Here is a 19,078-nt window from a genome sequence, read left to right as displayed (position 1 = left end):
TATTCCCATGTCGCTTATGTTTTCATGCTGGGGTAACTCCTCTGAACATTACTACACAGTGTTTATGCGCTCTTCATTTTGTTTAGACATTTAGTATCTGAAATGGTATGAGCAACAACACACACAAGCGATTACAGATTTCTTAATTGATTAATTGGTCAAACATTCCAAACCAATGATGCTCGATGAACTCGATTAATAGAAACACCACTTAGATGCGTATCACAAGTATACTCGATAGCAGGAAGATCACGATTCAAACGTGACTTCAGGCAAGGACAACTTCCTGTATGGACTAATTACTATTACTCCCTAAATCTATGTTTTAGAAATAACTTCGTGAAGATATATTTTAAATAGATAGATTATATGTGTAATTATATGTGCAGTGGTTATACAAGTAACTTACTCTATAACTTTCACTATCAAGAAAAAGTGTGAACCAAATAACACGTTTGCGTTAATCATTTCGATTACATGTAAAAGTATTACATTCGCGGTGCGCGTAATGCTTTTTTCCTGTTTTGTGCCCGTTCTCAGTGACGAAGTTTCAAAAACGGATTTTTATCTTTAAATTTTAATTGTAAAACGAGATTGACAATTTTATAGAGTCCAAAAGTCATTAGCTTGTCGTTAATACTACACTTACAATCACTTCCTAAACAATTTTAATACTGCGGATTAATGTGAATTCATTTCTATAACGCGTGTCGTCTTTAGTTTCTCAGCGTCGTCGTAAATACCGCGCTCAGTTGACTAACACTATATATCCCACGTGATCAAACAACGAAATTTACCTTCTCAGTTAACATGTTTACACAGAGAGCCATGCATTTGATTCCTATTTTGATATAAAACTTCGTCTTACAAAAACATATTTATAGATGTTATGATGATGCAACTTTCTAATTCACTTTTAATTTGGTTGACAACATGCATGAGACACGCTTATAACATTATCCAGCCTCTGCAGCAGCTGGGTTTTTCTATAAATTAAGAAGTTTAAAAATGTGTTAATTCTGTGAGAAATTCGGGAAAATTATTAATATTTAAAATACACGTTATAGTAACTTTTTACAAATTATTCATAATATTTTTAGATTGTTCTTCATATATTTAATTTTTATTTCATTCAAAGTAATAATATTAATATATTGAACATTTAAAAATATTTAATTGAAAAATAAATTTCCAAAACAGACTGTGTAAACCTATCATGGACTATAAGTTTCTATTAGGCAGGGGAAATAAATCGCCCAAAATATTACATTTTTTTCATAGGTTCCAATGGAAAACAAAAACCAAAACAAAAGGTTACATGCAGATAAGTCTATAATAAATAGTGCTTTCACGTCAGATCAATATTTTCACTACAGTAAGTTAAAAAAGAGCATTACTTTTAGACAAGGACGTATATGAGATATCACTTATAAATCCTTGCTTTTAGAGGTTAAAACCGCTAGTACACTATACACGAAGTAATAAACGGTCCCTGATATGTCATTTACGGTTCGCTCCCCGATCCCACAAGCCATTGCAACCGGAAACGTCGACTCCATGCGCACAGATAAGTCGGGGATCGACAATATTGAAGGCTGTTGACACAGGAAAAAATACGATTTTTTCAGTAAAACTTGAGAGACAGTATCTAGAATTCATGATATTCATTCTAGAGGAATGGGTAAACCAAAGAACAAAGGGAAAAAGGGGCAGGATGAAGAGTTGTAAGTGTCCATTTGGCTTATTGTTACCCGGTCCCATACCAGTAATTTTTTTACCGATGGTGCAATATCACAATGTTTATCATATGTTTACAAAAACACATGTTGAATACTGTCACAACATGCGACTGCCGTCTAATTTTATTGCGGTTAAGTTAGATTTAGGGAATATTTTGGCATTTGAGTCCATAATTTTATCACAGTGTCAGATGTTTGTGTATTTTTTTTATTAAGAAAAATATATTTTAGAAATCACATTTAAAAAAAGTGTTACCCAGATTTCAAAATAAAATGAAAGGATGTTAAGAAGACAAACAGCATTTCCACTAACCCATGGCGAAAATAGAATTGTAAGTGAAAGTTTTGTCAAACGTTACAAAAAAAAAACACTAATTATTAAACCTTCTCACGTACACTGCTATCCCCAACAGAATCCTTGACATAATCGTCAACATTGACAGAGTCAAATTATTTCAGAAATATTGGCATAGGTTGTTCATCGTCTAACATGACCGCCTAACACTTTACTGACCCTTTCCCAATTAATTGGTCACTGATGATCGAGTCGGTCTAACTCTACTATACATAGCAGTGTCACTCAGTCCTGTGCAATTAGTAACCAGTATTATTATCCCCCGCCCGACGAAGTTGACAGTGGATATATACAAATGGGTTCCGTCCGTCCGTACGAATGGTTTCCGGAGCATAACTCTAAAACCAGTAGAGATATTTCCACGAAACTTCATACACACATTGGTCTTATGGTCTAGTAGTGCCTTTTGCTATTTTAAGGTTTTCACTTTTTGTACTTTTTTCTGTAACCATGGAAACATTGCTGAAAATGGCATATTTTTGTGTAAGAATCGTTTCCGGAGCATAACTCTAAAACCAGCAGAGATATTTCCATGAAACTTCATAGACACATTGTTCTTATGGTCTAGTAGTGCCTTTTGCTATTTTTAGGTTTTTATTTTTTGCACTTTTTCCGTAGTCATGGAAACATTGCTGAAAATATCGTATTTTTGTACTAGGTTCGTTTCCGCAGCATAACTGGAAAACCGGTTGAGATATATGCACGGAACTCCATAGGCACATTAGTCTTATGGTCTTGTAGTGCCTTTTTAGGTCACCTGAGACGAAGTCTCAAGTGACCTATTCTAATCGCCTTTTGTCCGTCGTCTGTCGTATGTCCATAAACAATTTACATTTTCGACTTATTCTCCAAAACTGCTGAAGCAATTTCAATGAAATTTTGCACAAACTTTCTAAGGCATAAGGCCAATCAAAATTGTGAATTATATGGTCCCCACCCCCCAGGGGGCTGTGGGATGGGCCAAAAGGGGTAAAATTGAGTAAAATTTCAAAAATCTTCTTCTCTACTCACAGATGTGGTAGAATCAAATACTCTTCATAGATAGAAAGGTCTTAAGGTCCTTTACAAAAATTGTGAATTATATGACCCTGGGGTCTCTAGTTTCCCTCTGGGGAGGGGGTTAAGTTTACTATACTTTATATTGAGAAAACACTTTTTTGCGCATTATTTGGTCATTTATAATAGGAAATGAGTCAAATGTTGTCAGAATTATCAGTATGAGGGTCCTTTACAAAAATTGTGAATTATATGACCCTGGGGTCTCTAGTTTCCCTCTGGGGAGGGGGTTAAGTTTACTATACTTTATATTGAGAAAACACTTTTTTGCACATTATTTGGTCATTTATAATAGGAAATGAGTCAAATGTTGTCAGAATTATCAGTATGAGATGGCCATTTAATCCTATTAACAAATTTTCTATGACTGACCCCCAGGGGCCTTAATTAGGGGCGGGGTCAAAAGGGGTCAAATAGGCTAAAACTTCAAAAATCTTCTTCTGAAATTCTGGAAATGGTAGAATCAAATACTTTTCATAAATAGAAAGGTCTTAAGGTCCTTTACAAAAATTGTGAATTATATGACCCTGGGGTCTCACGTTTCCCCCTGGGGAGGGGGTCAAGTTTACTATAGTTTATATAGGGAAAACACACATTTATGAGCATTTTTTGCTCAATTTTCATTGGAAACGAGTCAAACTTGGTTAAAATTATTAGCCTGAGATAGCATTTTAATATCATATCCACATTGGTTCTGGCCGACCCCCTGGGGGCAGAGGGGCGGGGCCAAAAAAGGTCAAATAGGCTAAAACTTCAAAAATATTCTTTTAAAATTCTGGAAATGGTATAATCAAATACACTTTATAGATAAAAAGGTCTTAAAGTTTTTTTTATAAAAATTGTAAATTATACGACCCTGGGATCTCCTGTTTCCCCTTGGGGAGGGAGTCAAGTTTACTATAGTTTATATAGGAAAAACACATTAATGAGCATTTTTTGCTGAATTTTCATAGGAAATGAGTCAAACTTGGTTAGAATTATTAGCCTGAGATAGCATTTTAATATCATATCCACATTGGTCCTGGCAGACCCCCTGGAGGTAGAGGGGCGGGGCTAAAAAAGGGTCAAATAGGCTAAAACTTCAAAAATCTTCTATAATTCTGGGTATAGTAGATTCAAATAATTATAGATGGAAAGGTCTTCAGGTGTTTTATAAAAACTGTGAATTATATGACCTTGGGGTCTTATGTTACCCCCTGGGGAGGGGTCAAGTTTACTTTAGTTTATATAGGAAAAACATATTTGTGAACATTATTTGCCCAATTTTCGTAGGAAATTAGTCAAACTTGATTAGAATTATTAGCCTAAGATATAGCATTTTAACATCCATATCCGTCCTCGATGACCCCCTGGGGGACCAGAGGGGCAGGACCAAACAGGGTCAAATTGATTAAAATTTCAAAAAATACCTCTAAGTTCACAGGTTTGATGGAAGCAAATACTCTTCATAGTCTAAAAAGGTCAAATTTATAAATCACTGACCAACTTCAAGGCCCAGCAATAGAACAAATAGTGTTTTTATGTCTTTCATTTGTTTCATTATATATACTAACTCAGGTGACCGTTAAGGCCCATGGGCCTCTTGTTCTATTTTAAGGTTTTCACTTTTTGTACTTTTTTCTGTAGCCATGGAAACATTGCTGAAAATGGCAGATTTTTGTGTAAGAATCGTTTCCGGAGCACAACTCTAAAACCAGCAGAGATATTTCCATGAAACTTCATAGACACATTGTTCTTATGGTCTAGTAGTGCCTTTTGCTATTTTTAGGTTTTCATTTTTTGCCCTTTTTCCGTAACCATGGAAACATTGCTGAAAATATCATATTTTTGTAGCAGGTTCATTTCCGCAGCATAACTGGAAAACCAGTTGAGATATATGCATGGAACTCCATAGGCACATTAGTCTTATGGTCTAGTAGTGCCTTTTGCTATTTTAAGGTTTTCACTTTTTGTGCTTTTTTCTGTAACCATAGAAACATTGCTGAAAATATCATATTTTTGTAGCAGGTTCATTTCCGGAGCATAACTCTAAAACCAGCCGAGATATTTCCACGAAACCTCATAGATACATTCTTTTTATGGTCTAGTAGTACCTTTTGCTATTTTTAGGTTTTCATTTTTTGCACTTTTTCCGTTACCATGGAAACATTGCTTAAAATATCATGGTAAATGGTAAATGTTATTTTGCAAAACTCCACCCATCTTTGTGTATATAGTCTAATATAAATGTCAAGGCTGCATACCTGATTCAACAATTGCAGTTCCGCTCTACTTGAATTATACTCCATCTTTCTTAAGCTCAACTTCCTTTTTCCTGTTTTTTTCATACACATAAGTTTCCACAATCAAACTTACTTCAGCTTTGATATCTCCATTGGCGGGGGATCTGAATGACTATGTCCTTGTATGTGATTTGAGTGCATGATTTTACATAACATACCGGGTAATCAATGCTGTCGCTAGAAAGGTTCACACTCAGGAACACTGACTCTTACACTCAACTGATCAATCTAAAGAGAAGTTCTCTCTAGCCAAGAGGTATTTTGGGGCTAGCATTGACCTAGGTTACACATATATATATATTTACTGCCATTCTAGGAAATAATTTGTTCTCAGATTTCCAGGAGTCACAGCAAGAACATGCAAAGAACTTTTCCCAAATCCGTATATTATGCTACACATGAGCACCAATGTAACAGTCAATGGGTATAATAAAACAGTTATTGACTGGGATTGAGGGTAACAGAATAAGATGATTTGTTGGTCCTGAAGACAAACTGTTGCCTGAGGTCAAAGGCAGAGGGCAACACTTTGTGTGAGGGTCCAACAAATCATCAGTCAATAACTGTTTTATTATACCCATTGACTCAAAGACAATGCATTGACATCATGAATTGTATGTGTGACGTCACTCCGGTCCAACAGCACATTTTAACAGGTTTTTTGACCGCTCGACAGAACAGTTCATTTATTTACATTTTTAGCTCACCTGGCCCGTAGGGCCGGTGAGCTTATCGCATGGCGCGGCGTCCGTCCGTCCGTCGTCCGTCCGTCAACATTTCCTTTAAATCGCTACTATTCATAGAGTTCTGCATGGATTGTAACCAAATTTGGCCACAAACATCCTTAGGGAGGGGGAACAGAACTTGTATAAATTTTGGCTCTGTCCCCCCCGGGGCAGGAGGGGCGGGGCCCAATAGGGGAAATAGAGGTAAATTCTATAAATCACTACTTGTCCTAGAGTTCTGCATGGATTGTAACCAAATTTGACCACAAACATCCTTGGGGGAGGGGAAACAGATCTAGAACTTGTATAAATTTTGGCTCTGTTCCCCCAGGGGCAGGAGGGGCGGGGCCCAATAGGGGTAATAGAGGTAAATCCTTTAAATCGCTACTTGTCCTAGAGTTCAGCATGGATTGTAACCAAAATTAGCCACAATCATCCTTGGGGGAAGGGGAACAGAACATGTATAAATTTTGGCTCTGATCCCCTGGGGGCAGGAGGGGCGGAGCCCCTAAGGGGAAATAGAGGTAAATCCTTTAAATCGCTACAAGTCATAGAGTTCTGAATGGAATGTAACCAAATTTGGCCACAAAAATCCTTGGGGGAAGGGGAACAGAACTGTATAAATTTTGGCTCTGACCCCCAGGGGGCAGTAGGGGCTGCAGGCCTCAAAGTAGCACTTGGGAATGACTAGCCAATTGGCGAGTGACCTCTAAATTTTACTCGCCAAATGTTGTCAAGAGAAATTTATAAGATTCATATATTGATTTGATGTGTTAAGAGCTTTATTGAGACACCTTACACTATTGAGCAAGCAGATACACATGTACAAGTATTAAAAACATGAAAAACATAATTTTGTGTTGGTCAAAACTCTTTTTATTCAACAACTGCAATGTCCCACTAAACAGCCTCTGTACTTCAGCTTCCTTTTTGTTTTAAACCATTTTTCAATCTGTTTAAATTTTATATACGGTAATATAAGTAATTTATATATAAATGTATAGTAATTATCAATATATCTCAAATTTATTCAGTTACTAATTCATATCGCGCCGATTAGGGTTATTATATTTTATTTAAAATTGAATAAATTGGGCCTAATATCTCAGGCAGTAATGTACAAGCTTCCAAGAGTCCGTTTTTCGTTGCATATGTCTACCAGCGGCTTGGAATTTAGTTGTGGCTTGGCGATTCTATACATGTATGCATTGACGAACTTTATGTGCATATCTTGCAATGTTTTTGCAACACATTGTTTGCGTTGTTTGAAAGTTGTGTCCGACTGTACTTTCGTTTGAACTTGAAGCGATAACAATATCATGAATGTCTTACTGTCTTTCTGTGTCACACAAGCGTCTGTCTCTTTCGTAACAATCAGTAGTTGGACACAAAGTCTGTTTTGCCGGCCATTGATCAATTAATAACCTGTTTACACATCTTTCAGAACATCGTACCTTCGTCATGTCTTGGCCACAACATTCGTTCAGCCATGTCGAAGCGTTTGCTTCCTGTTGATGTATTGGCTTCAGTCCCTTTTTTCACATGAATCCAGAGTCAAAACTGCCATTGTTCTCTGTTTGTTTTGACTTTTTAAAGCCAAAACAAGTCAGGGGGATTTGCCCCGGCCTTTTTGCCGCCATATTGCTACTGATACATGAGGTAGGGTCATCAAGACGCTTTACAGCAGGCAGTGATTATGCTTTTAAGCGCTTTTCTTACACAGATTAGATATGTGTAACTATTAAAAGAACCAAACACATAAAATAAATCCGGAAATATTAAGGAATTTTTTACTCGCCGTTTGGCGATACATTGTTAATTTTAACTCGCCTTTGGGAATATTTACTCGCATATGCGAGTAAATTTCTCTCAACTTTGAGGCCTGGGCTGGGCCCAATAGGGGTAATAGAGATAAATCCTTTAAATCGCTACTTGTCATAGAGCTCTGAATGGAATGTAACCAAATTTGGCCACAAACATCCTTTGGGGAAGGGGAACAGAACTTGTATAAATTTTGGCTCTGGTTCCCCGGGGGCAGTAGGGGCGGGGCCCAATAGGGGAAATAGAGGTAAATCCTTTAAATCGCTACTAGTCATAGAGTTCTACATCAATTGTAACCAAATTTGGCCACAAACATCCTTGGGGGAAGGGGAACAGAACTTGTATAAATTTTGACTCTGGTCCCCTGGGGGCAGGAGGGGCGGGGCCCAATAGGGGAAATAGAGGTAAATCCTTTAAATCGCTACTAGTCATAGAGTTCTGAATGGAATGTAACCAAATTTGGCCACAAACATCCTTGGGGTAAGAGGAACAGAACTTGTATAAATTTTGGCTCTGGTCCCCCGGGGGCAGGAGGGGCAGGGCCCAATAGGGGAAATAGAGGTAAATCCTTTAAATCGCTAATAGTCATAGAGTTCTGAATGGAATGTAACTAAATTTGGCCACAAACATCCTTGGGGAAGGGGAACAGAACTTGTTTAGATTTTGGCTCTGGTCCCCCGGGGGCAGGAGGGGCGGGGCCCAATAGGGGAAATAGAGGTAAATCCTTTATATCGCTACTTGTAATAGAGTTCTACATGAATTGTAACCAAATTCGGCCACAAACATCCTTGGGGGAAGGGGAACAGAACTTGTGTAAATTTTGACTCTGACTCCCTGGGGGCGGGAGGGGTGGGGCCCAATAGGGGATTTAGAGGTTAATATTAAAATTCCTTCAGAAAAGAAACAATGAACCTGTATTCAGAACATTACTTAGCATTACAAACCAGGTGAGCGATACAGGCCCTCTGGGCCTCTTGTTGTCAATAGAGGTTACATAGAAAAGATTGTATAGGGGTAAACACTGCAGTATGTTACATAAGCATTATCACTGATAGGGATGAAACTTATTTGGGACCTCTGGCTTATACTAGTCTTATGTCCAACCGATTGAGCTAAAAAGGTGTTCTTCTGTCTGAGAGGTGTTATTGCGGCTAATATTGACCAGGATTATAACTCACTACCCAGACAATGGACATCCATGAATATTGTTGTTTCGTTGCAGTGACGATGACATCCCAGACCCTGTTTTAAATTCAGAGAATGCGGAAGAAGACAATGTGAAACCAGCTGCCAAGTCAGGCGGAAAAAAGAAGAACAGACGGAAGAAAGATGATGATTGGTAAATTAAATGTCATATTTATTTGATTGTATGACATTGTCCGCAGTGCAGCAGTTAAGACGAGTACATGGGAAAAAATACCCATCAAAATCTGTCAATTACCCCAAAAAATTATGTGAACGGATACTGATATATAAATATAGACCCAATAATGATGAGCGCTTACATCCATAAATGAAGAAATTCAGTAATATCAAAAGGATTCAAGTCATCCTCAAGTTAGTCAGCATCATCTATGCTCTTGTTTGAGATAGATTATTGAATAATTGCTACTGCAGCAGCTTGTCATCAATTGCTTTCCTCTGTAACCATAAAACTTTTTCCAACATATTTCTGTTAGGTTTTGTGTTCGCACAGAGTCTTAGAGTTGTACCCATCCCACCCTTTTCATAATCGGGAGTACAATGACCCACCCTTCCAGAAATTATCTGGAGCACTGCAATTGTCTTTAACCAGAAATCTGGTATACCAGCTAAATACACTGGTCACAGTAACATCCGGTTAAGACAAGTTAGTTCCTTTTTCCTCAAGTTTTTAACACCAGTGAAATAATCAGAAATTCAATGACATACCTAAGAGAAATATTTCAAAGAATTATAGAAATTAGTGAAAAAGAACCATGAAAAAGAGCTGTAGATTAATCACCGTATGACAAGATCATTTTTAGCTCACCTGGCCCGAAGGGCCGGTGAGCTTATGTCATGGCGCGGCGTCCGTCGGAGTCCGTCGTCCTCCGGCGTCTGTCTGCGTCCGTTGTCCGTCGGCGTCCGTCGTCCGTCTGTCCGTCAACATTTCCTTTAAATCGCTACTTGTCCTAGAGTTCTGCATGGATTGTAACCAAATTTGGCTACAAGCATCCTTGGGGGAGGGGGAACAGAACTTGTATAAATTTTGGCTCTGACCCCCTGGGGGCAGGAGGGCCGGGGCCCAATAGGGGAAATAGAGGTAAATCCTTTAAATCGCTACTAGTCATAGAGTTCTACATGTATTGTAACCAAATTTGGCCACAAACATCCTTGGGGGAAGGGGAACAGAACTTGTATAAATTTTGGCTCTGGCCCTTTGGGGGCAGGAGGGGTGGGGCCCAATAGGGGAAATAGAGGTAAATCCTTTAAATCGCTACTAGTCATAGAGTTCTGAATGGATTGTAACCAAATTTGGCCACAAACATCCTTGGGGGAAGGGGAACAGAACTTGTATAAATTTTGGCTCTGGTCCCCCAGGGGCAGGAGGGGCGGGGCCCAATAGGGGATATAGAGGTAAATTCTTTAAATCGCTACCTGTCCTAGAGTTCTGCATGGATTGTAACCAAAATTAACCACAAACATCCTTTGGGGAAGGGCAACAGAACCTGTATAAATTTTGGCTCTGGTCCCCCGGGGGCAGGAGGGGCGGGGCCCAATATGGGAAACAGAGGTAAATCCTTTAAATCGCTACTAGTCATAGAGTTCTGAATGGATTGTAACTAAATTTGACCACAAACGTCCTTGGGGGAAGGGGAACAGAACTTGTATAAATTTTGGCTCTTGTCCCCTGGGGGCAGGAGGGGCGGGGCCCAATAGGGAAAATAGAGGTAAATCCTTTAAATCGCTACTAGTCATAGAGTTCTGAATGGAATGTAACCGAATTTGGCCACAAAAATCCTTGGGGGAAGGGGAACAGAAATTGTATAAATTTTTGCTCTGGTCCCCAGGGGCAGAAGGGGCGGGGCCAATAGGGGAAATAGAGGTAAATCCTTTAAATCGCTATGGGTCATAGAGTTATACATGAATTGTAACCAAATTTGGCCACAAACATCCTTGGGGGAAGGGGAACAGAACTTGTATAAATTTTGGCTCTGACCCCCCGGGGGCGGGAGGGGCGGAGCCCAATAGGGGAAATAGAGGTAAATCCTTTAAATCACTACAAGTCATAGAGTTCTACAGTGATTGTAACCGAATTTGGCCACAAAAATCCTTGGGGGAAGGGGAACAGAAATTGTGTAAATTTTGGCTCTGGTCCCCCAGGGGCAGAAGGGGCGGGGCCCAATAGGGGAAATAGAGGTAAATCCTTTAAATCGCTATGGGTCATAGAGTTCTACATGAATTGTAACCAAATTTGGCCACAAACATCCTTGGGGGAAGGGGAACAGAACTTGTTTAAATTTTGGCTCTGACCCCCCGGGGGCGGGAGGGGCGGAGCCCAATAGGGGAAATAGAGGTAAATCCTTTAAATCACTACAAGTCATAGAGTTCTACATGGATTGTAACCGAATTTGGCCACAAACATCCTTGGGGGAAGAGGAACAGAACTTGTATAAATTTTGGCTCTGGCCCCCGGGGCTGGAGGGGTGGGGCCCAATAAGGGAAATAGAGGTAAATCCTTTAAATCGCTACTTGTCCTAGAGTTCTGCATGGATTGTAACCAAATTTGGCCACAAATATCCTTTAGGGAAGGGGAACAGAACTTGTATAAATTTTGGCTGTGTGGTCCCCTGGGGGCAGGAGGGGCGGGGCCCAATAGGGGAAACGGAGGTAAATCCTTTAAATCGCTACTAGTCATAGAGTTCTGAATGGATTGTAACCAAATTTGGCCACAAACATCCTTGGGGAAAGGGGAACAGAACTTATTATTATATTAAAATTCCTTCAGAAAAGAAACAATGAACCTGTATTCAGAACATTACTTGGCATTACAAACCAGGTGAGCGATACAGGATAACAAATAAATACCAGTGGTCATTTGAATTGTCCTTATTAATTATTAGTTTAAACAGTGCATATGAGTGATAATCAAGAATATTAGTCAAAACCAATCATTGAACATTAATTAACTGAACCATTGTGCTACCAGGCCATTGGCCTCTTGTTATCCAAATATTACTTGAGAAGTGCATTTAAAAAAATATTTTTCATTAAGACAAAGTTATACCTTTCATATGGATAACTAATACAGTGATTATTATTTTCATTATTACATATATATTTTTTACCAATTGTATAACTTTGTGTTGATTTTAAAATTTAACAATTAGCCTATAATCTCCAGTTTGGGAAAAAAATAAGTCAAAGGTTAATTTCTAATTTACTACAGTCAGCCCTTGATAAGTATGGTTATACATGACTGTAAAGTATAATCAATGTACAGTATATATAACAATTAACATTATCGATAGACACTAAAAGGTCTTAAGCAAATGCAAGTAAATAACTTAATACAAACTAAATAATGAGAATACAACAAATATCTGACACAACATAGTCGCCCAGTAATTATTTAATAGCTACAATTAATCAATCATTTGTATCCATTCTGTTAAAAATTGTTTTAAGCTCTCTTGTGCAAAATGTACTTACGTATTTGATTTTGATTAATGACAGTCAAGTTAGCCACAGTTTTAAAGCTGCATGATATGCTTTAAAACATCTGGTAAATCATTGACTGAAAGGTATTATACTAAACCATTTTACACACAAATTAGTTATTCTATCAATATAATGACAGCATGTAAATTCAGATGCCTCTTGATGTTTCTTTTAAATTTTAGGAGGTACATGTATGAACATATTTATTCAGATAATACAATACATGTATACTGTACAAACTTTAAGAAACATGTGGACATTGGTATATTTTTTGTTGCGTGGTGTGTATATTTCATAAATCACTGAAATGTTATAAGGACACCTTCATACCTGGTATTATTTGTCTATCTATTGTCTAACTCTATCTATATATCTCTTTATCCACTAACTTAGATTATTTTGATTTCATTATTTTATAGTATAAAATTATTCTATTGAAGCTCACATGGATGTTCTCTAAACGAAATATGTACATGTATGTAAACAGATCAGATTTAGATAGTCATTTTTTTCTTCTTTTTTTTTTTTTGCACTCAAAATTGAGACACCAGTCCTGTCTAAATCTGTGATGTAAGTGAATTTGATTTCATGGTCAACTGTTATGGTCATTTGGCTAAAGTGTCTATATCAATTAAGAATATTTTTTAGATGAATAGCTTGTGAGGACATATTGAAGTCATAAGTTAAGGCCATTTGAATTACATTTTCCTTTAAACAAAATTTCCTCAAAACCATAAACTATGAGGTCTAAACAGATAATACACATATCTCTATATGATCAATAAATAATAGGCTTACAGCCCTATGTGTGAGCTTATAACATGCTTGGATGAATGACTGCAAAACAGGTTCAAATGAATAAACTTTACCTTAACTAAAGATCACATGAATCAAATAGCCAAATACATGTACTTTTAACTGACTTCTTGTCATTAGTTCAGATGACCTTATACATTATTAGAATTGTACTATTAAATTTAATACAAAATATAGGGCTTCAAAGTATGTCCAAATAATTTAATCAATTGCATTGACCTCTATTGAAAATCTCAGGGTTCAAATAAGCTATTTGTAACAGCTTCCTGTTAATATTACAGGTAAGAGTACTGATATTCAACCAGTGTTATGTCTGTATTTTTAAGTGAATCCAAATTTGTTCCTGGTAGCAAGTGACCAATGCGTTCTATTGGACCCTTGTTATCCCCCGCCCAACGAAGTTGGCGGGGGATATACAAATGGGTTCCGTCCGTCCGTCCGTCCGTCCGTCCGTCCGTCCGTCCCGTACCGTACGAATGGTTTCCGGAGCATAACTCTAAAACCAGTAGAGATATTTCCATGAAACTTCATAGACACATTGTTCTTATGGTCTAGTAGTGCCTTTTGCTATTTCTAGGTTTTCACTTTTTGTGTTTTGCTGAAAATATCATATTTTTGTAGTCAGGTTCCGTTTCCGGAGCATAACTATAAAACCAGAAGAGATATTCCCACGAAACTTCATAGACACATTCTTTTTATTGGTCTAGTACGTGCATTTTGCTATTTTAAGGATTTTCATTTTTTGCACTTTTTCCGTTACCGTGGAAACATTGCTGAAAATATCATGGTAAAATGGTAAATGTTACTTTACAAAACTCCACACCATCTTTGTGTATATATCTAAATATAAATGTCAAGGCTGTATACCTGATTCAACAATTGCAGCCCCACTCTACTTGAAACATATACTCCATCTTTCTTTAGCTCAACTTCCTTCATTTATCCCTCGCGAAACGCTGTTTGCGGGGGATATTGATTTGGGCTCTGTCCGTAACCACTGTGTGCGTCGCGTCCGTACCGTCCGACCGTCCGTCCGTCCGTCGAGTATCGTTTCCGGGCTATAACTTCCTAAACCGTTCAATCTTGGCTACACGAAACTTTCTGTACATGTTAGGCTAGTGCTCTAGTTGTGCCTTTTGCTAATGGGAACCTTTCATTTTCGATACTTTTTCTGTTACCATGGAAACTTATTCAAAAATACCATATTATTAAAGTTTCCTTTCTATTCCGGGCTATAACTCGAAAACCGTTCAACTTGGCTACACGAAACTTTCTGTACGTGTTAGGCTAGTGCTCTAGTTGTGCCTTTTTCTAATGGGAACCTTCCATTTTCAATACTTTTTCTGTTACCATGGAAACTTATTAAAAAATACCATATTATTAAAGTTTCCTTTCTATTCCCGGCTATAACTCGAAAACCGTTCAACTTGGCTACACGAAACTTTCTGTACATGTTAGGCTAGTGCTCTAGTTGTGCCTTTTTCCAATGGGAACCTTCCATTTTCAATACTTTTCTGTGTTACCATGGAAATTTATTAAAAATACCATATTATTAAAGTTTCCTTTCTATTCCAGGGCTATAATCGAAAACCATTCAACTTGGCTACACGAAACTTTCTGTACATGTTAGGCTAGTGCTCTAGTTGTGCTAATGGGAACTTTAAAGTTTCCTTTCTATTTCTTTTTCTGTTACCATGGAAACTTATTTCTAGTGCTCTAGTTGTATCAAGATTTAAACTCTTAGTTACAATGAGCTTCATTTATTTTATGTTTGAGCTTTCATACACAACTGGGCGCGGGGGATAATGCCAAGCTTTGCGGCTCCTTGTTCCTGTTTTTTTTTTCATGCACACAAGTCTCCACAATCAAACTTACTTCAGCTTTGATATCTCCATTGGCGGGGATCTGAATGACTATGTCCTTGTTTTTTCTTCAATCACAATGAATCTTTATAATGTATACTATATAAAAAATAACAAACGTATAAAGTATCCAAGGAGTTTTAACAAAAGACTTAAAAGGGCATGGTTATGAGGTTATTTCGTGGAGGACAGATGGCAGAAAGGGTCAGTCTATATGTCTGGTGAAAGTTAACTTAAGAAACCTGATGTGCTGTTTGCCATAATTTGCATGCGTTAACACTTCCTTTCGGATAAGATCATTGGAGAATACCGGTGTGTGAATGAACTTTGAGGAAGCTGTTCTATGCTTTATCTTAATTAAGGAAATACCATATAGTTTTGAAATTGGGACCATTACATGTCTTTTTCATGATTTCGAATAACACCTCCTTCAGTACTTACAGTACTTTGATTTTATCTATGAATTAATAGGGAAGATGATGTGGCGACTGAGTTAGCTGCTTTGTCTATGGAGAATAATGGGGATGGAGTCAATGGAGAGGACAAAGAGGACGAACCAATGCATGTCCCTAAGAAAAAAGGTCAGTCAGTACACAGAGGTCACCTGGTACACATGTACAAAGGTCATTGAGTACACAGAGGTCACTGGGTACATTGGGGTCATCGTGTACATATAGATCACTGGGTTCACTTTTGTTATCTCGCAAAAAGAGAATAACAATCTATGTTGGGATTTTATTATTATTCTGTGACTTATAGAGTGAAAGAGAAATATCCACAGAGGTCATTATTGTAATATTTGTGTTTTGATAATAAATACCGGTATATTGTGATTCACTAAATCATCACATATCTAAATGATATAACAATGACCAGTCAAATCACCAAGGTATTCTTGATGATCCGCTGACATACAGAATTTCTTGATTTTGATGTCTTCTTCAATGTTATTTTGTTCTTGAAATATAATGAAAAGTATAAGTCTAATCTAAGGTAAACACTGAGTCTTGAGTTTGGAAAGGTAATTTGTCTGAAACTTATTACAGATCACTTTGACCCGTATTTGAAATTTAATATGCTATAAGGAAGATTCTTATCAAATTTTTTGAAGTATTTTTGTTGTCCAACCTTCTATAGGAAAAGAAGAAGAAAAAGGCTAAAGCAGATGAAGATGAATGATTTTGGATGACGACATCAATGAGGACGACGGTCAGGACAAGAACAAGTCAAAGATGTCGGGCATTCCAGTTACTGATGGAGGATGAGGACGACGATGACCCGGGATCAGACAAGGTAAAATCTCTTAAAGGAGTAATCTTCCTCGTGTAGAAGGAGTGGGTTGGTGTGTTTTATACAGTGTAAATACGGTCTCTGTCTTAAATTAGCTCTCAGTATTTTTCATGCCTGACCCGTGGGTTTGATTCCCAGTCAGGCCTTTTGAAACGAATACTATTTTTCATGTTCTTCTACACCCTTATTCATGTTCTTAAATAATGGAAATGTTGGTTGGATATGTAACAGATCAAGGACATGAATTCAAATCACTGCTTCTGCTGAGAATTAAACACAGGACCTCATGCATACTTTAAAAAATGTTTACGTTATTCCCACAACGTTTTAAGCCAAGGGTATATTGCAGCTCCTATACACCTGATTGAGTTACCATTGTTGCAGTGTAAAGTTTATCTAGGCATACAAAACACAGCAATATACATTTCTAACTTGGGCTTCAAGATTTTAATGGAACTCCCAAACTCTCAGGGTTCCTATATATAAGTTATAACTGGAGAAAAATCCTTTAACATAAAGGATAACATAACATGAACATCACCAGTAGGATTCAGTAAAAAGGTCACTCCTTTATAAGCAATTTAAAGATGCTCCACCGCTTATTCTCTGTCGGCGATGGAGCATCTTTAAAGAATTTGTGTCTTTCTTTACAGAATGATGACGAGGATGAAAAAGAGGACAAGTGGTAGAAGCCAAACCAAAAGTAGAAAGTAACAAGTCGAAGTCAAAAAGTAAAAAGAAAAAGGCTCAAAAGATGAAGACATTGATGCCATTCTAGCTGACTTAGAAAAAAAAACCAAAAGCATCGAAAAAGAGCAAGAAAAAGAAAGGAGCTGACGTGGAGGAGGAATGAGGAGGAGAAACCAGTTGTCATTAATGATATGCCAACAGAAGAGGAAATGGAGGCAAAAATGCAGGCTAAGGTATGGGCAGTAGTCCAACAACAATCCTCAGTCCTAGTGATATAGAAGTGGGTTCTCAAAGTTCTCATCATTAATCATGATATGAGGACTTGTCTAGGAGAGTCCCAAACATCACTGATGTCATTTGGTGTGTCCTAACTCAAATAATAATATTATTTAGTATCCTGTCATTCATTTAGACTGAATTATATATATAATTATATAAAATATTACAAACTTTCACCATCAGCTTAATTAACATCACAAACACTTTTTGTACACCAACTTTCCTTCGCACACACACCAACTTTCCTTCGTGTGCGATTAACAATTCACAATCCAAATTTTCGAATATTCATCTCCCAAATTAATATGAACATTAATTATTACATTGATAGGAATTTTCATTAAGATTTTAAACTTGCAAATGTTGATATTTGCACACTTGTATTGAAATAGAAATCGCACCATTTAAGATTTGTGAAAGTAAACTGGTTTACTATTGCATTGTTATTTGTTCTGTATCTCATTAAATGTGTGTTATGATCATCAGTCCAGTAAAAAAGGGAAAAGTACATATTAGCTTAATTTTAAGGGAGAAGATGAACTACATGATAAGGGCTGTTCCAGCAAAACATATATGATAGGGGGGGAAGGCACTTTGAAGTTGGGAGACCCACCGATAGAGGTGATTTTCAATTTTGTTGACCCCAACACATATCTTTTTTTTTGTGAACGGTATAGAAGCAATTTAATTTTTAGCTCACCTGGCCCGAAGGGCCGGTGAGCTTATGTCATGGCGCGGCGTCTGTCGTCCGTCCGTCCGTAAGTCCATTGGTCAACATTTCATTTAAATCGCTACTAGTCATAGAGTTCTGCATGGATTGTAACCAAATTTGGCCACAAACATCCTTGGAGGAAGGGGAACAGAACTTGTATTAATTTTGGCTCTGACCCCCCGGGGAGGAGGAGGGGCGGGGCCCAATAGGGGAAATAGAGGTAAATCCTTTAAATTGCTACTCGTCATAGAGTTCTGAATGGAATGTAACCAAATTTGGCCACACAAACCATCCTTGGGGGAAGGGGAACAGAACTTGTATAAATTTTGGCTGTGACCCCCTGGGGGGGGAGGAGGGTGGGGCCCAATAGGGGAATTATAGGTAAATCCTATCAATCGCTACTTGTCCTAGATTTCTGCATGGATTGTAAACAAATTTGGCCATAAAACATCCTTTGGGGTAGGAGAAAACAGAACTTGTATAAATTTTGGCTCTGATCCCCGGGGGCAGTGAGGGCCGGCCCAATATGGGAAATAGAGTAAATCCTTTAAATCGATTCTAGTCATAGAGTTTCTGAATGGAATGTAACCAAATTTGGCCCACAAACATCCTTGGGGAAGGGGAACAGAATTTGGAGTATAAATTTTTGGCTCTGCTCCCCGGGGCAGGAGGGACGGGGCCCAATAGGGGAAATAAGGAGGGTAAATCCCTTCAAATCGCTACTAGTCATAGAGTTCTGCATGGATTGCAACCAAATTGGCCACAAAC

At 37.8% G+C, this 19,078-nt stretch overlaps 1 protein-coding gene across 1 annotated transcript; it reads left to right on the top strand.

Annotated features, from left to right (window-relative positions):
• Positions 1-1,546: 1,546 nt before the first annotated feature.
• LOC138326707 (eukaryotic translation initiation factor 5B-like) lies at positions 1,547-17,436 on the top strand. The gene is made up of 5 exons (XM_069272717.1): positions 1,547-1,724; positions 9,201-9,317; positions 15,811-15,918; positions 16,476-16,632; positions 17,283-17,436. The coding sequence occupies exons 1-4, from the start codon at positions 1,678-1,680 to the stop codon at positions 16,516-16,518; spliced, it is 315 nt and encodes a 104-aa protein (XP_069128818.1). The 5' UTR covers positions 1,547-1,677; the 3' UTR covers positions 16,519-16,632; positions 17,283-17,436.
• The last annotated feature ends 1,642 nt before the right edge of the window (positions 17,437-19,078 follow it).

This window comes from Argopecten irradians, chromosome 7, assembly GCF_041381155.1.
Source record: "Argopecten irradians isolate NY chromosome 7, Ai_NY, whole genome shotgun sequence".
Classification (NCBI taxonomy): domain Eukaryota; kingdom Metazoa; phylum Mollusca; class Bivalvia; order Pectinida; family Pectinidae; genus Argopecten; species Argopecten irradians.
The sequence above is the reverse complement of the archived record's forward strand: the minus strand, read 5'-3'. Positions and strand labels throughout refer to the sequence as shown.